The sequence below is a fragment of the Coffea arabica genome, chromosome 2c (genome assembly GCF_036785885.1).
Source record: "Coffea arabica cultivar ET-39 chromosome 2c, Coffea Arabica ET-39 HiFi, whole genome shotgun sequence".
NCBI lineage: Eukaryota > Viridiplantae > Streptophyta > Magnoliopsida > Gentianales > Rubiaceae > Coffea > Coffea arabica.
In genome coordinates, this window is record NC_092312.1 from 9523382 (window position 1) to 9544775 (window position 21394).

The 21394-nt window shown below is 36.0% G+C and overlaps 2 protein-coding genes across 2 annotated transcripts; one reads left to right on the forward strand and one right to left on the reverse strand.

The window, feature by feature from the left end:
* Positions 1-7348: 7348 nt before the first annotated feature.
* On the forward strand, positions 7349-12342 carry LOC113725803 (E3 ubiquitin-protein ligase WAV3). The gene is made up of 2 exons (XM_027249165.2): positions 7349-7869; positions 9998-12342. The coding sequence occupies exons 1-2, from the start codon at positions 7633-7635 to the stop codon at positions 11933-11935; spliced, it is 2175 nt and encodes a 724-aa protein (XP_027104966.1). The 5' UTR covers positions 7349-7632; the 3' UTR covers positions 11936-12342.
* A 1778-nt stretch (positions 12343-14120) lies between these two features.
* On the reverse strand, positions 14121-16341 carry LOC113725805 (uncharacterized). Its single transcript, XM_027249167.2, has 4 exons — positions 16043-16341; positions 15331-15521; positions 14610-14736; positions 14121-14536 (listed from the first exon to the last, which is right to left on the reverse strand). Exons 2-4 carry the CDS (start codon positions 15498-15500, stop codon positions 14465-14467), a joined length of 369 nt encoding a protein of 122 aa, XP_027104968.1. The 5' UTR covers positions 15501-15521; positions 16043-16341; the 3' UTR covers positions 14121-14464.
* Positions 16342-21394: the final 5053 nt, after the last annotated feature.

Below are 21394 nucleotides of genomic sequence, written 5' to 3' on the forward strand. Positions count from 1 at the left end.
TCGCAGCCCGATCTAAAATTCAACTATTAAAAACTCAGGCATGCATCGAACCATTTTGCCCCTAGAATTATTGCTGCGTACTAAGTACCCCAAGAACTCTATAGTTTTATGTTTTAGCTCAAACAAAACCTGCCAAATGCGTCAATTTGGACCTGGGATGTGCTGATCCGAAGAATTAAAGATCCTGAATTCAAATTCCTCTCTCCCTTCTCCACTTCTTAAATTAATCCCACCTTTCTCTCGCTAAAAAAAAAAGAAAAAGAAAAAGAATTAAGCTGGATCTCAATCCTCAAGATGAACTTAATTCATCTCTTATCTCGTGATATCTTGTCATAAACAATGCGTTGCAGGTGGTTAATTAATTACCTTGCCTAAGCATTAATTCAAGCACGTATGCACATACATAAAGTATGATTCTTATCTTGCTCTAGTGCTCTTGAAACCAACTAATCAAAACTTTAATATTTGATTAAGTACTAATTAACAACTTGTCACTAGTTAGTGGAGGTGGGAACTTCATTCCATTCACGAATATTCCTGACCAAAATTAAAAAGTCTTCGCAAAAATACATGGTTTTGAAATTTCCACATTCTACTTCTCAACTATAGAGCATATCCATGTGATGCTGTTACCGAAGAAGAGTCCAGTACGGCCAAAGATTAATCGGCCTGAGTTTTCCAATCGGCCCCTGTATAGCATATGGCACAATACCTATTTGGATAGTCATGATATTCCATGCGAATTGCGACATGAATGATTATAAGCTTTGAGGAAAATTGGACCTTGCTGGGGTGCAAGATATGGATTAGGTTTGACTTGCTGATGGTAATCATCCAAGCCACCACACATGTGACATCATGATAAGAAGGAAAAAGGGGGCTTCATAATCCTGGTGGGATGGATCGCAATATTGAAGGGTCACCCTCAGTACCAGTATTCTATTTTGTTGGCTACCTTTTATAAATTGAATTCGATATATATATATATATATATATATATATATAGTGTGTGTGTGTGTGTGTTTAGCCATTTCCAATGTTTATTCAGAAATTAATTAACCTGTTCAGTACGAAGCTAATTATGTAAATTTCATTTTATAGAGCTAGTTTTCCAAAATGTTTGCAAATGATGTCTCAAGTCAGCATCGACGACATTACTTTGAGTAAAGATCATGTCTGAGGTCACCGGGCTGGCCCCCAGAAATAAAATGAATAATGGTTCCAAAAAGTTCAGGACAAAGCTGACTTACATACATGAGGCCTCTTACTTTTGCAAAGAAACACAAATCCAGAAGAGAAAAGAATTCGAAAAGAAAAAGAAATTTAAGGAGAGATTGCCCAATGCATGGCATGGCGCCAACAATAACCAAGTCATTTATTTTGCTCGTCGAAGCCAATGGCGAAAAACCCTAGCTCATCGAGCTCAACGAAGTAAAATAGTGGTTCTCGAGGTTTACAAAACCCTAGTCAAGAAATGGAGGTTAACATATCATGATCAGTCAAAATTAATATGTCATCTTGCAGGACAACGAGAAGGGCTTCGTACACCATGCTCGTCAAGAGTCGTGCCATGCATGTCAAAGAGTAACGACAAAACATCACATTTGTTAGTTGTTACCCTAATCTAATGATCACCTAAGTGGGGAGCACCATTAGGGGCAAAGTTCTCCTATGTTTCTATAAAACTACTACTATTATACCAATAAAGTCAGCTTTGTAGTTGACTTGCCCCAGAAAGTCTGGCAAATTTAGATAGAAAAAGGATGTGGAAAAGGGAATCCTATCCCCCCCACAAAGGAGTTATGACGATTCTTTCTTTGTTAGTGGATCTTTATTCATTGCACTGAGGGCTGCGAATTATGAAGATCTCCCACTCTCTTTTTCTCATACACACACATTCTCTGATCTCTCTCTCTCTCTGTCTCTCTCTCTAATACATGAATGAATATCTATGGAAATAAGTAAAATTGTTGGGAGGCATGTGTGGTCTCAAAAGGTGAAATGAAATGAAAAGGAGTCACTTTCTTGGTTACTAGTTGCTGTTGTTTTGTGGGGGAAAGGAATAACTTTTTGCAGCTTAAAAAGATAGGGCATTTTTCCTTTTAAAAGGTTGGCTTTTGAGAGGAGAGTGTAAACCGTAAAGTTGAGTGGGAATAGAGAACTTCGCTCCACTCAAAAGAATTACCTTATCCTACTTAATTAGCTTACTTGTCTTGGTGATAGTTTTTTGCTTCTCATTTCTTGCGCCAATGGATATTGCTGTGTATTAATTGTACACCATAGTACCAATCCACTAGTCGCTTGAGAATGTGTTCATCTAAGTGCGTTTTGTCAAGCTTTGGCTTACATATAAAGTTGACGAAGTACAGAAGAAGAGGTTAAGAATATTTTTGGTGCCTTCCATTAGTCGACTGCCCCAGACATGAGTGAACAGAATTTCGATCTTGGTACCAGTTCCCCCAGTCCACATTCGCACTTTTATAGAGTTATATATATGTACATTGAGGCTAGTAGCCAGCTGCTGCAAATATATGATTCGGATAGGGTTTGTTTGTTCTTCTTAGAATTGGAAGTAGATGTATGGTCGGCACTGTTCTGTCAAGCCATGTAATTCTCATAACTTTTTTCCTCGAAGGATTTTGTTTAGCCCGGGTTGTTCGTGACCAACTTTTTAGTCATCGTGAATCCAGTATGATTTTGTTGGATGGATATATATCAAAATCGCCTTACAAACGGATGAATTGAGATTCTTTTCAAAAAGAATGGATGACACAAAAAAATTTCATATATGTTCTTGTCAAAGTTGCTAAACATGTGGAGAACAGGCTTTATAGAACCCGAACGCCCGAACGCTTGCCTCTGTTTTTTTTAAGTAATTGAAACGTTTTGAATCCAAAATTTTGTGCTTACGATCCCTTTAATCCTATCATCCAATCCAACCCTTCTTTCAAGTTACTCTCAACAAATAAGTCCTCAGGATTTATTTGATTAGGGAGTAGTTTGTTTGATTATCAACAATCATTCATGACTTTTTGCGGAAATTAAATTAAAAATTAATTGTGATAGTCAATTAATGAATGTCATTTCGCCCCTAATGAAACAAAAGAAAATGCCATTAAAAAACATAATGGTTCTATTTTAATTACGTCCATATGACTAATTCCTTGAATATGCTTGCCATTTTATGGAATCAAAGTGGTGCAAGCCACGTATAAATATATGTCAAGAATAAAGGAAAAGATTATATACAACCTGCATGTCTCAACCACTGACTTCGAATTAGATATGGTGAGATCTAGATCACCTGAAATGAAAGTCCACTCCAACCCCAAGGAGCATATATTCTCGAAGAATAATAAGCCTCCAGCCCTTTTCCCCACAAATTCTTGCAACGACTATTTGAATGGCGTACATAATGAAACACGTTGCATCAGTTACTGAAGACTACTAATTCAACCTTTGTCGTTGGTGACAAGACTTGGCATCATCTTGCCAAATTATTGGTACGACACTAAACTTTAAATGTAAGATTTTTATACATTGTGGGGACGAAAATTTTTTTTTTTTTTTTTTTTTACACTCACAGATTTAGATCATAATACATAATAAAAATCTAAACTATGTCCATTCATAATTAGTAGCGTAAAAACATCACTGCACTATCTCAATGCAGATGAAGGTCGACCGATCCAAACTTTAAAGCATGGTCATATTATTTCTTTGGTATGAAAATTGGACAAAAAGATGGAAGCAAGGAAGACAAATAATAAATCTTTCCGCAGGCAGACGAAATAAACACGGCCATATTACATGGATTTTGTTATTTCAATTAATTCTAATGGGACACTGAAATAGTAAATACAAACTTGTAGACAATGATCGAGCTTAAATAAGAGAAGGAACTACGTTGCCTTGGGATTGTTCTTTTCTATTTTGGCTCATGTCAAATGCATTGCAGGCCTCAAGATAAAATCGAAATAATAAATTAACTAAATTTCTAGTTAACAAAAAATTGGCCGGCATATTTTTTTCATAAATTGTTTTCTTGTTCATTCCGAAAGGAATATAATATAAATTGCCTGATCAAAATTAGATGGTAAAGGCCCTACTCTTGAGCCTTCTTGGCTGTATAGATTTTCAAAAAACACGTACTAGGTTTGATGTCGGTATACGGCTTCCCATTCCATCTATTAAAGATTGAAGAAGACTTCATAAGTACCCATTCTAGAGGAAGAAAAGTAGCAATAGCATTAAATTTGAGACCAATCGTTCTGTTGCTGCTGCCTATTATGGCCTAGCTGTCCTGCAACATAACAACAGCTTTGACCAAAAAAAAAAAAAAAAAATTTTTTTTTCATGTTTTCTGCTTTCTACGTACGTAATACTTAGAAAACTTGTGGTTTGTTTGGATTGCGGTTTATTTGTCAAAATATATTTGTTTACATCATCATTATAATTTTCAACGCACATTTTTACCTTTTTAATTATTTTTTTATTTTACATACGTCACATCACAAAAAGTGCTACAGTAAAAATATCTCTAATAATTCACAATCCAAGCAAACCCGATTTAAAAAATAAAAACTTGGGCTTCATTAGGTTTGAATTGTTACAAAATGTGATGCTTCAACCACACTTTTTGATCATATGTTAGTCTCAAAAACACTACTACTATTGTATTATTATTATTTTTTTTTTTGGAAAACCTTTCTTCCAAGAAATGCCATAGTCAAGAGGCAATGGCGTTGAGATGTCTCAGAGCTGTAATATTCCTCCTCAAACTCGAAGGCATTGAAGAAGAAGAGCCACGTCTAATTTGGCTTGGTGGTTGAAGAAAAATCAAGTGGCCAAGTGCCGACGACCAAACCAATGTGTTAAAACTGTACTGTACCTAGCCCACGGGACGGACGATCACAAAAATATATATTCTATTTTGCACCAATCTTTGACCATTTGACCACAAGAAACCGGCTTTCGGATGTGACAAAACTGATGCGTATAGAAGTCAATAATCTATTCTCATGCCATATTTTTGGCAAAAAAAAAAGAAAAAAACATTTTTTTGGTAACCCATATGAATAAGTAATCTTTAGTGTACGGGCAAGTTTTCAAATTGTGGGATTCTTTTTGCGTTTTATCTCAGAAAAATGATACTAAATGACTGACCAAATTAGAGAAAGGGGAAGGATTGAGTTGAGTGATAATATAAAAAAAAATTTATAAATTAGAGATCGTGAATTCAAGATCTTTTACTTAAAAATTTAAAAAAAAAAATTAGAGGGAGAGAGGGAAATTGGCGTTAAATACTTGGGGGAGAAAATTAAATCAGAAGAAGGATTAAAGTGAACAAAGGTTGACCGAGGCCGAGGCCGACGCCGGCCACGTCTATAAAGGAGGAAAATGTGATGATGTGCACGTGTGGGCGTACTTATCAAATCATCTGGTAAATGCAGCAGCATTAGAAAAATCCCACCTCATTTGACCCATCTCTAATTGTCCAACAATACTGCTTAGTGGGGCCCCGATTGGGCTTGCTGATCCACATTTCCATCGCATCCTTCTGAGTCATCGATCCACAATTTACAACTAATCATTTTTTATTTTTTATTTTTGGATTTGAAAAGTTTGCATAGTGAGAGGTTTTCTAGAAAAGGGGTATGCCCTAATCCACTTTAGATTATTTACTAATATTTGCTAATCAAATAATTTTCTTTTTGTAAGACATGATTTAGATAGGATCACGCATGATTTTACTGGGAGGTGATGGGTAGGTAGTGTAGTGCCAGAAAAAGCAGAGTAAAAAAAGATATGATAGTTGGAAATTAGGACATGCGATATATATATATATATATATATATATATATATATATTTTATGAGTTTGAAGCCTAAATACGCAAGATTGAAATTTTGAGTCCCGTTTAGTGCATCATACAAGAAGTACAGTGCTTTTTCTTTTTTTTTTTTCTTAAAAAAAATTCAAAGAGTGCAGTGATGCACTTATTTGACGTAGTGATTTATTGACCAATTCCTACATAAAGTCTCTTTAAAATAGGTTAGATGGTTGACGTTGTTGCAGACCAAAAAAAAAAGAGAGAGAGAGAGAGAAAACCATTTTACTTGATTAAAAAGGTTTTGATGATATAACCAAATTGATCAGAATCTGCCGTCGAAGAAAATTACCTGACCCGAAGATAAAATGTTGGAAAAACTACTATAAGGTGAGAGATTTTAGATTCCACAAGAAATAGAAGCATAAACTTAGGGAGGAATGGTAACTTGGATTTCTTCTTAAACGCCTGGGGAATGTAACTTACCTAGTAATGGTCACAAGTGCTTTTTTTTTTTTTTTTTTTTTTAAACGCTCTTAATTTCTTGTACATGTTTCAACCTACAAAAAAAGGTCAGAGGACACGTTTTTTAGGCTAAAACAGAGAGAAAAGTTTACTTTTGGAATTTTTCAGACAATAGACATTTTGGTGTGGTCGAATGATTAGTACAAATTTATATCCTTTTCTAAAATCAGAGTAGTTGTCCTTCAAATTGCTAAACATTTTAGCCTGTCATTCACTCCAGCCATCAACACCACGTGATACATTTAGCATGATAATAAAACATATATATATATATATATATATATATATATATAGTCCTTTTAAAAGGCTTACGAAAATAAAATAGAAGTAATTCTAATTTTTCATCCATAGCGCAGCAAATTGGAGAATTTCATATTTTAGATCTTACAAACACGCCTTGATTGGATTGATAATTTTTTTATATATAAAATTTTTTATAATATATTTTATAATTATTTTTTAATCTCATAAACATAGGCCTTGTTTGCAGATAAGTTTTTTGTCAAATTTATCTGCTATAAATTTTTTAAAAATTTTAATCATAGTAATTTTAAAAAATTTTCAAAAATTTTAAATTATATATTTTAAAATATTTAAAATTTTATATATTTTAAATTTTTTTAAAAAAATTTTTATAATAAATTATAATTAAATTTTAGATAAATATCCAAAATAACTCGCTTACTAAACAGGGTCATAATTCGCTGTAAAAGCAAGGAAAGTAAATGCATGACTCGTGGCTGGTGATGCACTGTTTTTATCGGGTGGAGAAATAAAAAGTGTAAAAATGAAATGTCAAACCGCCCATATTCCCAAGTCCCCCAACTCAAACAAATAAACAACAAAATCCACAGGTCAGACTCAACTCTCCCTTCCTAATCTTCTACAATTCAACTCCCTCTCTCTCCACATTCATTTTGATTCGTCCGCTCGTGGCCGCAGGCCGCCAATTGAATCTACTACTAGTACTTCTACTCCTGCAGCAAGAAGAGTAAAAGCAGAGACAATATCAACAAAGCCCACCTCCTCTTCTTCGGTTCTTCCTCCTCTTCCCTTCCTCTCAACTACCCATTAAACCATTTTCAATCAGTCTATCCCTCCCCTGAACCACACACCACACACTACTGTGTTTTTCTTGATTTTCGAGCTCCGCACTAGACACTTTTCCTTTATTTTTACTGCTAAAGTTTCCTGCTTTCTACTTTTTGAGCAAAAACCCATCTCGAAAATAAGCTTTTTGTTGAATCTTGGTACGGGATTTTGTTAAAAAAAAAAAATATGGGGAGCAAATGGAGAAAAGTGAAGCTGGCTCTTGGGATGAATCTTTGTGTTTATAGTCCAAGAACTGGGAATGATGATGACTCTTCTCCAACGTCCGAGATACTTTCCAACGCAGCACTGCTCTCTCCGTCCACCGATGGTAGCCTCCACAATACTTCTCCTTCTCCTTCTCCTACTTCAGGGTCTCAGGGCCATGGGTTCAGGTTGTCCAAGAGCTTGAGCAGGTCTTCTAAGGTTTGTGTCTTGGGCCTCCTTTTCTTTTTCTTTGTCCCTTTCTTCTTTTGTTTGGGTTATTCGTTTTTTGGGTCTACAATGGGTTTTTTTGGTTTGCTGGGGTATGGGAAAATTGAGGAAGTTTGCTGGTTCATTTGCTGGCCAAGATATCTGGGAGATGAAATGCTTGTTAACTAGGGAACAGGAGATTGGAACAGATGAAAAACTAGAGTCGTTTTCGTTGTGGTTGTGCTAAATTGATGAGAAAAATGGAGCAGTGTAAACTGTGGTTGAAAAGTCGATAGCCTTTCTGTTCTTTTTGTTTCTTCTTTTTCAATTGTTTGGGGCTTTGGGGAAGAAACTGAAGAAAATTCTACCGTAAATGGCTTAAGCTGAGGATTTGGAGGAATATAGTGAAACCAGTTTGAGCCTTTTGTAACATTACCTAAGTTTCTTTTTTTGGCTGTGAAGTGTAGATGTGTAATTAATATTAATAAAGGCAATGACAAATAAGGATAGTTTGATCTCTCCCCAAAAGGATTATTGCTATCGCTAGCTGTAAGGGATCAAAGTATGTTGTAACTCCTATTGGTGCTTTCATTTTTTCAAGAACTGTATTGGGATCTGATCCTGCTTTAGGGGTTATGTTTGCTTCTAAGGGAACAATGTTGAACAGCAAAACGGAGGTTAAGTTGGAGATTTGTGGCTAAAAACATAAGATTCATCTCGCTGTTAGCTTTTTTTTAGGTGTCATCTATCGTTAGTTTTACATCTATCTGAATTCTGTTTGGTCCTGCTGCTATGGCAACTGAGGCAATAAAGTTTCAAACATGGGATGTCTGATCGTCTTTGCAGAAAATTTAAAAGAAAATACTAAACAGATTTTACTTTTTGTTTTTGACATAGATAAATATCGTTGTATCCTACATCTGTCATTTCTCGTTGTTCCAATGGCATGATCTTCCTCTGTATTGGATATGTTGTAAATTCTGGCTTTGATTCAATGGGTATATTGCTTTCACTGTTGCTTTTTCTCCTGTACCTGCTAATTTGAAACCTTAAGAAGTAATTTGTTCAGAGTCTTTTGTTTTTCATTTGTGTTTGTGCCTGCATAGGCAATCTGGATGATCAAGAAATAACTAAAGGCAGAGATGAAAAAGAAAGGATGCTGCAGTCCCCTTGTAGACTTGTAGTGTGAAAAAAAAAAAGGACAAAGTCTTTTAGACTAGTCAACAAATCCATTCTAAACAGCTATCAAACATGCTTGTGGGTTCGTCTTTGGAAATGACAAATGCTGCTAGTCTTTTCAACGAATCAGTTGTGGCACTTTAATTAGAATTACCTTTACCAGAAAACAGGACCATGACCTTCGTGTCACACGAAACCTCCAGTTTATCGGTTACAATGAAAATTACTGAATTCTCATTGCTCTGGATACAAATCAGTGATAGAGGAGGAGAAAAGAGTTAGAATACGGAAACTTTAAACTGTAGTTTGCAAAATGCTTAAATTGACAAAAAATATAGGAGGTTTTATATCTTTGTAACTTTGTAAAAGCGCCTCCACTTAATTGAGAAACAAATTGTACTCTAGAGAATATAAAAGAACTGACTGGATCCAGCTTTAACTTGAGAGAAGGGTAAGTGCAAGCTTTTAGGATATAAATGCTTGCTATTACTGTTTATTCCCTAAAATGTTTATACAAAATACTGTATGGAATCACTTTTGTATTGCAATTCAAACTTTTAAGCAAGCCCAGCTGGAGGAATCCAACTGAAAGTTGGTGATTGAGTACATTGTGAAATCCTCCCGAGTTTATAATTTAGCTCAAAATGCTTTAACGGGAGATAAGTTTCATTGTGTTTGATATCATCATTGAACCTAAAAATTTGAGTTTAATGTACATGTAAACATGACATTGTGGTGACTCAGCTTAGTGGTCTATGCCCAATAATACTGTTCTCTAATTATTTCGGTGTTTGAATTATCAGATGCTTAACCTGACCTTAAAGTCAAACTCAGTGTCTGTATAAGTCAAACCGGAATTGTCCTTCTAGTTATTAATCCTATCCGTTATTACTTGAACTGTTATCCTGCTTTTCACTTGACTTCTATTGTCATCTCACTGGATCTTCAATTTGACATACAGAAGACGTGCTCGATATGTTTAGCCTCAATGAACCGTGGAGATGGTCATGCGATATTCACTGCCGAATGTTCACATTCTTTTCACTTCCAGTGTATTGCTTCCAATGTAAAACATGGAAACCAAATATGCCCAGTTTGTAGAGCAAAGTGGAACGAGATTCCCCTGCAGTATCCAAATTTGGATCCTCCCCCTGGAAGGGCTAGAGTTAATCCTGTTGATTGGCCCCAACATAATGCTCTAATGACTGTAGTGCGCAGACTCCCTCCACCTCGTCCTAATCCTAATCGAATCAATGCACCTCCATTTCCGGCTCCTGAGCCTGCTATCTTCAATGATGATGAATCTTTGGGTCATCAGTCCGACTCTAGTGAGAGAAGCTCTTCGGGCAAGAATGTTGCAGAAAATGATGGCCAAAGAACAATGAAAATCAAAACATACACCGAAGTTCCAGCTGTCCTCCGGTTCAATGTTGCTGATAACTTCACGATCTTAATTAATCTCAAAGCTCCAGCTCCAAATTCCAGTGAGAACATGAGTAGAAACCAGGCAAGTTCACCCCAAGTTTCCCAAACATCTCGTGCACCTGTTGACCTTGTCACGGTTCTAGATGTCAGTGGCAGCATGGCAGGTACCAAGCTTGCATTGCTCAAGCGAGCTATGGGGTTTGTGATACAGAACCTTGGTCCCAATGACAGGCTTGCAGTAATTGCCTTCTCATCAACCGCCCGCCGGTTGTTTCCCCTTCGTAGGATGTCTGAAACAGGACGGCAGCAAGCACTGCAAGCTGTTAACTCTTTAGTTGCAAATGGAGGGACAAACATTGCTGAAGGCTTGCGCAAGGGTGCCAAGGTAATGGAAGATCGCAGAGAAAAGAACCCTGTTGCCAGTATTATATTGCTATCTGATGGGCAAGATACATATACAGTTAGTAACATGGGGAGCAGTCAACAGCAACCAAATTACCAACTTCTTCTTCCATTGTCTATCCACAATGAAAGTAGTTCTAATTTTAAGATTCCAGTGCATGCTTTTGGGTTCGGGGCAGACCATGATGCTTCATCAATGCACTCAATCTCAGAGATATCTGGAGGAACCTTCTCTTTCATTGAAACAGAAGGTGTAATCCAGGATGCATTTGCTCAGTGCATTGGTGGACTTTTGAGTGTTGTGGTCAAGGACCTGCAGGTGAATATTGAGTGTGTTGATCCAAGAGTCAGTCTTGGTTCCTTAAAAGCTGGAAGCTACCCCAATCGTGTGATGTCGGATGGATGCATGGGAACTATTGATGTTGGCGACCTGTATGCTGATGAGGAACGAGACTTTCTAGTTTCAGTTAATGTCCCAACTGAAATTTCAAGCTCTGAAACTGCATTGATAAGGGTGAAATGTGTTTACAATGATCCTTTGACAAAAGGCTCGGTGACTGTTGGAAGTGATGAAGTTAGGATTAGAAGACCTGATGAAGCTGGACAACAAAGTGCATCAGTTGAAGTGGATAGGCAACAGAACAGGCTGCGTGCGGCTGAGGCGATGCTCCTAGCGCGAACTACGGCTGAGAAAGGAGACCTGTCTGGTGCAGCATCTATTCTTGAAAACTGTCGCAAGGTGTTGTCAGAAACTGTTTCGGCCAAGTCTCATGATCGGCTCTGCATTGCACTTGATGCTGAGCTTAAAGAAATGCAAGAGAGACTGGCAAGCAGACATGTGTATGAAGCATCAGGAAGGGCATATATTCTTTCAGGACTAAGCTCACACTCATGGCAGAGAGCAACAGCACGAGGTGACTCGACGGATGGTTCAAGCCTGGTTCAGGCCTATCAAACCCCGTCAATGACCGAGATGCTGAATCGGTCTCAGGCTTCCCTACTAGGTAGTTCTTCAGCTCAGAGGCTCATTCGACCTGTTTTATCATTTGCATCACATCCAAAGCCAAGGTGACCTTGCGACACCAAGATATGGAGTTTTCTCAAAGATAACTGTTTTTCATTGGTCTCCTTGATGCTATAGCTGTGCTTATTTGTGTTTTGGGCCGGGGAAAAGTTAATAGGTAAGAAACAGTTTTGGGTGTCATTATCTTCCTGTCTCAATTATGTAAAGCAATAAACATTGGTGAAGCGTGGAAAGTATAATGGGGTCAAGGTAAGGGGTAAACGGAGTAGGATAATCCAACTTTTGCTTTTTGTTGTTTCTTTTTCACCTTGTGGGTATCATTGGGGGTGGTGTACATAAGGAAAGATGGATTTTCATCTGAGAGAGAAGCCGGTATAAGTTTGTAATTGTGGAAATATTTTGTGAACTGCGCAGCTATTACATAAGAATGTGATTCTTTCACGGAGTTTTAATAATCATGCAGTGGTATGACTGGTACTAATTCTTCAGCCACTTGATAAAATGGACTCTCTCTTTACGCAACTGAGATCATGATAAGCATGCAAAAAGTCACTCAAGATGGTATGGTACTACTATCATGGGATGGAAAAGATGAAACATATATTATTGTTTAATTTTAGGAAAAGATGAACTTCAAAGTTGACCTTCCGTGGAGACTTGTGCTTCTCCTCATTCATTACTAGTCCAGAGAACAAAAGCTAGCACTACAGTGCTTTGACATTGCACCGGATTGTTGCCAAGAAATACACTACTGTACTGTCCTACTGTACTGTAAAAGATGGTGTGGTGCATTATTCTAAACGGTCCATACCCTTTTCCAGCCTCTCAATTGACTTTAAAAACTTTGGGGATTGATAAAGATGGTCATGATCCTTTATTTTTTTCATGATCCTTTATTGATTCACTTTTTTGTTGCATGAAATGTCTCATAACGTAGAAAGCTTTAAAAAAATATTGGGTACTCTTTAGCTTTTTGTTCCGTTACGTCTTTTCATACGATAAGGGGAAATTAATTCTTATCTTTGCCGCGGGCGGGCTCACATATCAGATTATTATGTGCGAGAATAGGCAGCTTTACTGATTGCGAGCAAAGATTGAATATCATCAGGTCAGCAACTGTGGCTGAGGGGTTTTCACTCTGGATTTAAGGTCCACGGGAGTACCTTCTTGTCACCAATTGATTGGATGGACGTTTCTTATGGATCTCTCTTAGATTGCCTTCGGATCGCTCTTTCGAGTTACTCTCGTATTTGTTCTAATTGAGTGAGTGTGTATGTTTCTTTCAGTTCCCGGAAAAAACAAACCCATTAATTTGGTGAGGGTGTGCACGAAAGATTGGGTTACCATCCAATATCGAAAGATCGTGGGGTCTTCACTCTGGATTTAAGGTTCATGGGAGCACCTTCCTGTCACCAATTGACTGGATGAGTGTTTCTTGTGGGTTTCCCTTAGATTGTTTTGTTTTTGGGTTACTCTTTCGGATTACTCCCGTATTTGTTCTAATTGAGGGAGTGTGTGTTTCTTTTAGTTCCTGGAAAAAAAAAAGCAACTGTGGGCTTATTACACGACGTGGTTTGCAGAAACTTCTTTGACAGACTATATATATCGTGTAGTGTAGTGTACACTCTCAAAGGGAAAAAAAAAAATTTTTTTGGGTGCACTACAAGAATAGCTTGCTTTAGTACTACGTAACAATAACAAATTTTCATAGGTTTTATGGCCTAATAGTCGTTTGAAACTTTTTGGGCATATCCCAATGCCAAAGCATTTCCTTTCTTGTACAAACTTGTTACTTTTCAGGACACGATAGACACAAAGTAGTTTTGGCTAACAAGTCAAAGGGACAGAAGAATGGTTGCAAATTTATGCTTTTAAAAGTTCAAGTAGCTAAAAAAAACACACTTCATTGTTGCAAATTCAGCCTTAAGTTTGATGGCCCCATTGGTGGTTTGCCCGAAAGAAATTATTCTCCACCTCCAGAGGAGAACTCCGAAATACGCCCAGGCCAAAACAAAAGGGAGCCGCATCAACTTCATTACTTTTTTTTTTTTTTTTTTGGCTCATGCTGCCTGGTTTACATATGAATTCCATGTTATACATGCATCGGAGAGAGTCAAGAATTCATTTTTACTGCAACAATTGAATTAATCCATGAAAAAAGATCAAAGAATGCTCTTTCAAAATAAGTTCGTACACCAACCGATGCTAAAAATGTAAAAGAGGAAGCAAAAAGTTCAAGAAGACCATAGCCATTTTCATTTCGGAACAGCCATATTCATCATTCGGGAATTTTCCTGGGTTAAGTATACACAAAACTAAATGAGCGCAAAATGAGACAAAGCAACATAAATATGTAAGCTTCGACTAGAGTCCACCAACATCAGCCTTTATATAACCATGACTGACTAAAATGTCAAAAGGCTGCAAACAGAATTCCTCAAATCCACTAATTCCTAATCGTAGTCTGGTTTAGGTACAACATTGATGCTGAGATTTTGAGCAAAACGGAATACTATTTCAAGTTGAAACAGAATGGTTGCAAAATTTGAACACAAAGCCTAATGAAGCTTTTTTGCTTCATGTGCTTTCCTTAGGCTTGGGGATCCTCTTATACTCATAGCTGTTGATGTCAACCTTTTCTTGCAAAGCCTGCACCGAAGACAAATACGTAAAAAGATTCACAACTCAACATGGACTTTGATATTAAATAAAATTTGTCTACCTTAAGCTCTTCCTCCAGTGAAATCTTTTTAGGGTTGTAGGCATTGACTGGCCCAGTTCTTGATAGCGCTTTTCTTGTCTCAATGATCTCCCATTCTTGATCATCCTTCACTTTAGCAATATCCTTGCTGAACTACAAAAATTAGCCCATTAATTTCAGCTTTTGAAGGAAAAGATAAAAAAAAGCCACAAAGAACATGCTATTGTCTCTAGGACAACATCTGCAGTGCAAATCCCTGAGCAACTGCAATTTGGAACTCAGAATCCGTTGCATGTGTCCCCATGCAAACAATTTTCCTATCATGCACGGATCAGAACTCAAGAAAGTGACTCACACTGACAAAAAGGGCGTGGGGGTTTACATATCAAAATTTTCACTCTCAAGCTAAGTTCAATCTAGACTTAAAAGTCTTCCTGTTTCAGAAGTTACAGTAGTATATCTTCCAAAATATTTTCGTGTTTGTCTAACAGCATCCACTATGCAGCTTTAGCTTCGTCACTTGAAGACAGGAAACAAACTTGCTATACATTAGTGCTCTCTGGTATTTGATCAATAATTGAGCCAGAACCACTGAAATATGCCTAATTACAGGATGCTTGGGTGTTGTACTGTTAACATTTCTAGAGCTAACACCAAAACATTGACAACATCAAGAATCCCAGTGATGACTCTTTGGAGGATCCCTGCAGCATACACAAGGAAATCGACATTTGGCACTGACCTTCCTTGCAGCAGATAGCCGAGACCGAGTGTCCCTAACACAGTAAGTGAGATCATAGGTAGACCATATCTTATAAAGGGTGATGCCCTGCCCATTCTTTTAAACCCTGCAGGTGGATTTTGCAGCTTTGCTTTCTTAGGTTGACCCGTAGTTGGCTGAACAGTTGTCATTGCCTCCAATACTAACACTGCCTACACTTGCACCATCCAAGTCATCAACAAATGCACGCATGAGAGTGATATACATAACAAGGAAAATGAGCTCAAACCCCGTTCTTTCCAAAGTAAGAATGAGCTTATTTCAATTTCATGGCCGCTTTAAACAATGAGTGGCATTCATAACGAGGACAACAGTTTCGATATCAAGAACATCTTGCTTTTCGGACATTATGAAGTATTAAAACAATCATAACAACTATTAACTTGCTAAATCAAATTTGATAACGTCGATCAGGCATTCATGCTATATCCCAATCTTGTTTAGACGAAAAGACAAGCACATGGTGGGCAGCATTGACACCCCAAGACAACCCAAGAACCTGACTCTTAGGACAAGTAACCCAAGCCAAAGTGATAGGATTTTACAACACGGGAATGTTCCAAAGTCTACAAATACAAATGATTCCGCAAAAAGGAATTGATTCTATGGAAATGAAATACTACTCAGCTGACATACTATCAAAATGAAGATTTAGGGAGGAAAGAGAAATTACCTCGGAATTTAGACAAAAATTCAGCACTGAAATGCGAACCTCTCCCAAAAGAAGATGATGAGATGATAGCTTGATCAATTGATGAAGTGTTGCTTTGGAAAAAAGACCAGAATTTCAAAATTTGTCTAGAAAGAAGGGGAACAAGAGGGCTTTCCAATATAGCACAAATTGGAAATCATCCTAATTTGGAAGAAGAGGGTTTGAGAAACAGTTATGAAAGTTGAGGAAACAAAAGCACAGGGAAAGAGGGAAATTTTGTGTTGAGGCCCTTTGAAGTTGTGACAATTATGTAAGCAGCCCATCTATTTCCAACACTGTACTACAACGAGGCTAATTTGGCAAACTCGATATCAAATGCCATGAATGGTCCAAATGCCACTTGAAGCTAGACTTGATATTCGTGGGAAAAAAAAAAAGTTATTCGTGATAAGAGTCAGTTTTAACTATTTTGAATTCTATTGGTCATTAGCCGCTTTACTAATAAAATAAAATTACCTTAATCGTAACTGGTGAAGAGTGATAACTTGCAAGAAGAATACATGAAATTGCATGAATACAAAAAATGTTGAAGTAAATGAGTTTTTGTTATTATGTATTTTATTCAAGGAATCGACATTGATTTTCTGCCCACCTTCGTTGATAGTAATGATTCAAATATGTGACTTACAAATTACAAATGAAATATCTTACTATTTAAGATACGTTTTGTTGTCGAGTCCCCTGGTCATGAATATAATTTATCCTTTATAATGTTTCTTTTGGTCCTCTTAAATTCTGTCAGCTTTTATTTTAAGTTTGTATCTCTTTATAAGATACTACCTTGGAACCCTTTCCCCTTCTCAAGCTGTATATTTTCCCTAATCCTTTAAAGAGGAGTCAAAGAAATCATGACTTCAACACAAAATCGATTGAAAATAATTGATTGGCTCAACTAATCTCAATCACTCTTTTGTCACAGGTTCTACTCTTGATTATAGTGGTTACATTGTGGCTAATCTTTTGTGCAATCGAGTAAATTAATGTTCAAAGGTCCCATGCACTAATCAAGCCTCATTTTTGCACCATCTTGTTCCCTCAATTACTAGATACATTAGGTGCTCGTGTCAACATGAGCTTCATATAGACATGTATAGTAGATCCAGCTCCTAAGACGAATTATTCCTATAATTAACTCTCATGTTGTGAAATTAATAAAATAGACTATCAAAGTAAGGATTGAAATAGTAGAGCGAAGAGAGATAGAAGAACTATAGTATTATTATCTTTTTTTTTTATTAAAGTTCTATCAGGTTTCAAGATTACAAAAGAAGTAAGATTCACCCCTATATATAGGTAATCCAAGATCAAGGGTACATGAACCCTATTAAATACTAATACATGAATTTAGTACTTCAAGTACATCCATAAATGGGTTCATCAAATATACCAATGAATCTAGGGAGAATACAAGTATTTATTTACTTGAGAATACAAACGGATATTCACATATTGTAATCCTTATTGAGAATATCAACGGACATCCACATCTTGTCATTATTTCATAACATCCCCCTTTGAATGTCTATTACACAAAAAATATATCTCGTTAAAATCTTACTAGAAAAAAATCTAGTGGGACAAAAATCCTAATGAAATTAAAAAAAAAGTACACTATTCTTGTGTAATAAATTCTCCCCCTGATACAAACACTATATGAGATCTTTTAGCTGACGCATTCCAATATTCTTCACCAGTTTCCCAAATGTAGCAGTCGGCAATACCTTTGTAAACATACCTGTCAAATTATTATCCGATCGAATTTGTAACACATCAATCTCACCATTCTTCTGTAAATCATGAGTAAAGAAGAATTTCGATAAAATGTGTTTCGTCCTATCTCCTTTAATATATAATCCCTTTAATTGAATTATACAAGTTGCATTATTTTCATATAAAATTGTTGGAGGATTTTCCTTCTCGGAGGAAAACCCACAACTCTTTCGAATGTAGTGGGTCATTGATCTTAGTTAAATACATTATCGACTGACCTCATGAATTGCTATTATTTCAGTATGATTTATGAAATGGCAGTTAAGGATTGTTTTGTAGAATGCCAAGACATTGCTGTTCCGCCACAAGTAAAGAGATAGTCAGTATGAGATCGTACTTTATGTGGGTCAGATAAATACCCAACATCAGTATATCCAAGCAACTCAGACTTAAATTTACTTGAATAAAATAAATCAAGATTAATTGTTCCTTGGAGATAGCGAAAAATGTGTTTAATATCATTCCAATGTCGTTTTGCAGACGAGGAATTAAATCTTGCTAATAAATTCACAACAAATGATATATCTGGCCTTGTACAGTTAGCAAGATACATAAGTGCACCAATTGCACTGAGATATGGTACTTCAAAATCAAGTATCTCTTCATGTTCCTCTCGTGGTCTAAATAGATCCTTATTAGGATCCAATGATGTGACGACCATTGGGGTACTTAATGTATGTGATTTATCCATACGAAATCGCTTTAATACCTTCCGGGTATAAACAATTTGGTGGATAAAAATTTCACTTTCTAAATATTCAATTGGTAAATCAAGGCAAAATTTTGTCTTTCCAAAATCATTGATGTCAAATTCTTTTTTCAAATATTCGACAGCCTTTTTGATCTCTTCAAGAGTTTCAATCAAATTGAGATCATCAACATATATAGCAATAATCATAAAATTTGACCCATTTTTCTTGATTAAAACACATGGACATATTGGGTAATTGGTATAACATTCTTTAGTTAAGTAGTCATTAAAACAGTTATCCACATACGTCCAAATTGCTTGAACCCATACAAAGACTTTTGTAATCTAATAGAATACACATCTATAGGATTTGATTTACATGCTTCAAGCATGTTGAATCTTTTAGGGATTCTCATGTAAATATCATTTTCAAAATTTTCATACAAATAAGCAGTGACAACGTCCATTAGACGCATATAAAGTTTTTCATACACTGCAATACTCACAAGATACCTAAATATGATCGTATCCACTACAGGTGAATACGTTTCATCATAATCAAATTTAGGCTTTTGTGAAAAATCTTAGGCTACAAGTCCTGCTTTATATCTCACAATTTCATTCTTTTCATTCCTTTTCCTCACAAAAATTCATTTATATCCAACTGGTTTTATATCTTCAGATGTTTGGACTACAGGTAGGGGTAGCGCGCGGGTCGGGTACTCGCCCTATTCACCATTTGGGTTACTCGACCCGCACCTTGCAAGTCAGCCATTTTTTGACCCTTATTCGCCCCACATAATAGGGTACCCGCTAAGATAGGGTTGGGTAACAGGTACCCGCCCCCGCCCCATTTATCATTTAATTTAAAAAAAATAATTTATACCAATTTAATTTTATAATTTACACATTCGTCTAAGATTTAAGAAATATTTTTTTTAAAAAAAAAGTTTTCTACCAAGAAATAAGCATGTGAAGAAAATATAAGATAAAGGAAAAAAATTAAAAGAATTCGAAATCAATAAATGTTTGAAATTAGTAGCACAATTTTTAATATATATGTTCCACATTAATTAAACTTTTTCTATAAAATATAAGATCATGGTCTCTACAAATGAATCTTGTAAATAAACTATAGTCTCTCATATTTGTAATGCAATTTGTTCAATAAAATTACTTATTTAGTTCTTATTATTTTATAGTGTGTGTATAAAAATAAAAATAAAATAAAAATATATATGCAGGGGGGATCGGGTACCCGCGAATTTTTAATTATGTGACCCTAACCTGTCAACATCTTAGCGGGTACCCGACCCTCTTTTGATCCGATCAAATAATAAAAATCGGATATCCTAATTTTCGGATCGGATATGACGGATTTTCGGGTTAACGGATAATTTTTCTCACCCCTAACTACAGGTTCAAAAACTTTCCTTTTAACCAGTGAATTTAATTCAGATTGTATCGCATCTTTTCATTTCGGCCAATTATTTCTATGCCGGTATTCATTAACCGATTTAGACTCATGATTCTCGTCATCTATCATAATATCAAGTGCTACATTATATGCAAAAATACTATCAACAATTATTTCTCTTCGATTTCAACTTTTTCTTGTAATGACAAAGTTTACCGAATTTTAATTTCATTCTCTTCAGAAATTGACTTTTCGAGAGTTGGCTCTTCGAGAGTTGGTTCTTCAGGAACGACCTCTTTAGGAGATTAAATTTTGTCACTAATTATTGATTCATTTGATCCTTTTTTATTTCTAGAATTTTTATCTTTAGAATCAAGAGGTCTCCCACGCTTCAAGCGTGCTTTAGATTCATTAGCACTTGTGATTTATCTTTCAGGGATATTTATTTTAATCGGAGTATTTTCAGCAAGAATATGTGATTCGGTGACTCTAGAAGAGTCACCAAATGCATTCGGTAATTGATTTGTAATATTTTGCAAATATATGATCTTTTGAATTTCTAATTCACATTCTTTTGTTCGAAGATCCAAGAAATTCAATGAAATTTTTCAAATAATTTTCTTTTTCGAAATTTCCTTTTTCAGTTCATCTGTTCCTCCTATAATGTCGAAAAATGTGATTCATCAAAATGACAATCTATAAATAGTGTAGTAAATAAATCACCTGTCAATAATTCAATATATGTAACTATAGGAGGTGATTCATACTCGACATATATTCCCAATCGTCTTTGGGGGCCCAATTTATGACGTTGGGACGGTGCAATTGGAACATAATTCGCACATCCAAATATTCGTAAATGAGAAATATTGGACTCAAAACCAAATACTAATTATAGGGAAGAATAATTATGATAACTAGTCGGCCTGATTCTCACAAGTATTGTTGCATGTAATATAGCATGTCCCTAAGCAGATAAATGAAGCTTAGACCTTATCAACAATGGTCTAGCAATTAATTGTAGTCTTTTAATAAATGATTCGATTAGACCATTTTGTGTGTGAACATAGGCTACAGGATGTTCAACAGATATCCCAATAGACATGCAATACTCGTAAAAAACATGTGACGAATATTCACCAGTATTATCTAGACGAATTCTTTTAATAGGATAATTAGGAAATTATGCTCGTAATTTAATTATCTGAGCAAACAATCGCGCAAACACTATGTTGCGAGTAGATAACAAACATACATGTGACCATCTAATTGATGTATCAATTAGCACCATAAAATATCGAAATAGTCCACATGGTGGATCTACAAGTCCACATATATAACACCATGAATTAGTTCTAGAAATGTGGGAGATTCAGTCTCAACTTTAGCTGGTGATGGTCTAACAATTAAATTTCCTTAGGAACAAGCAACACAA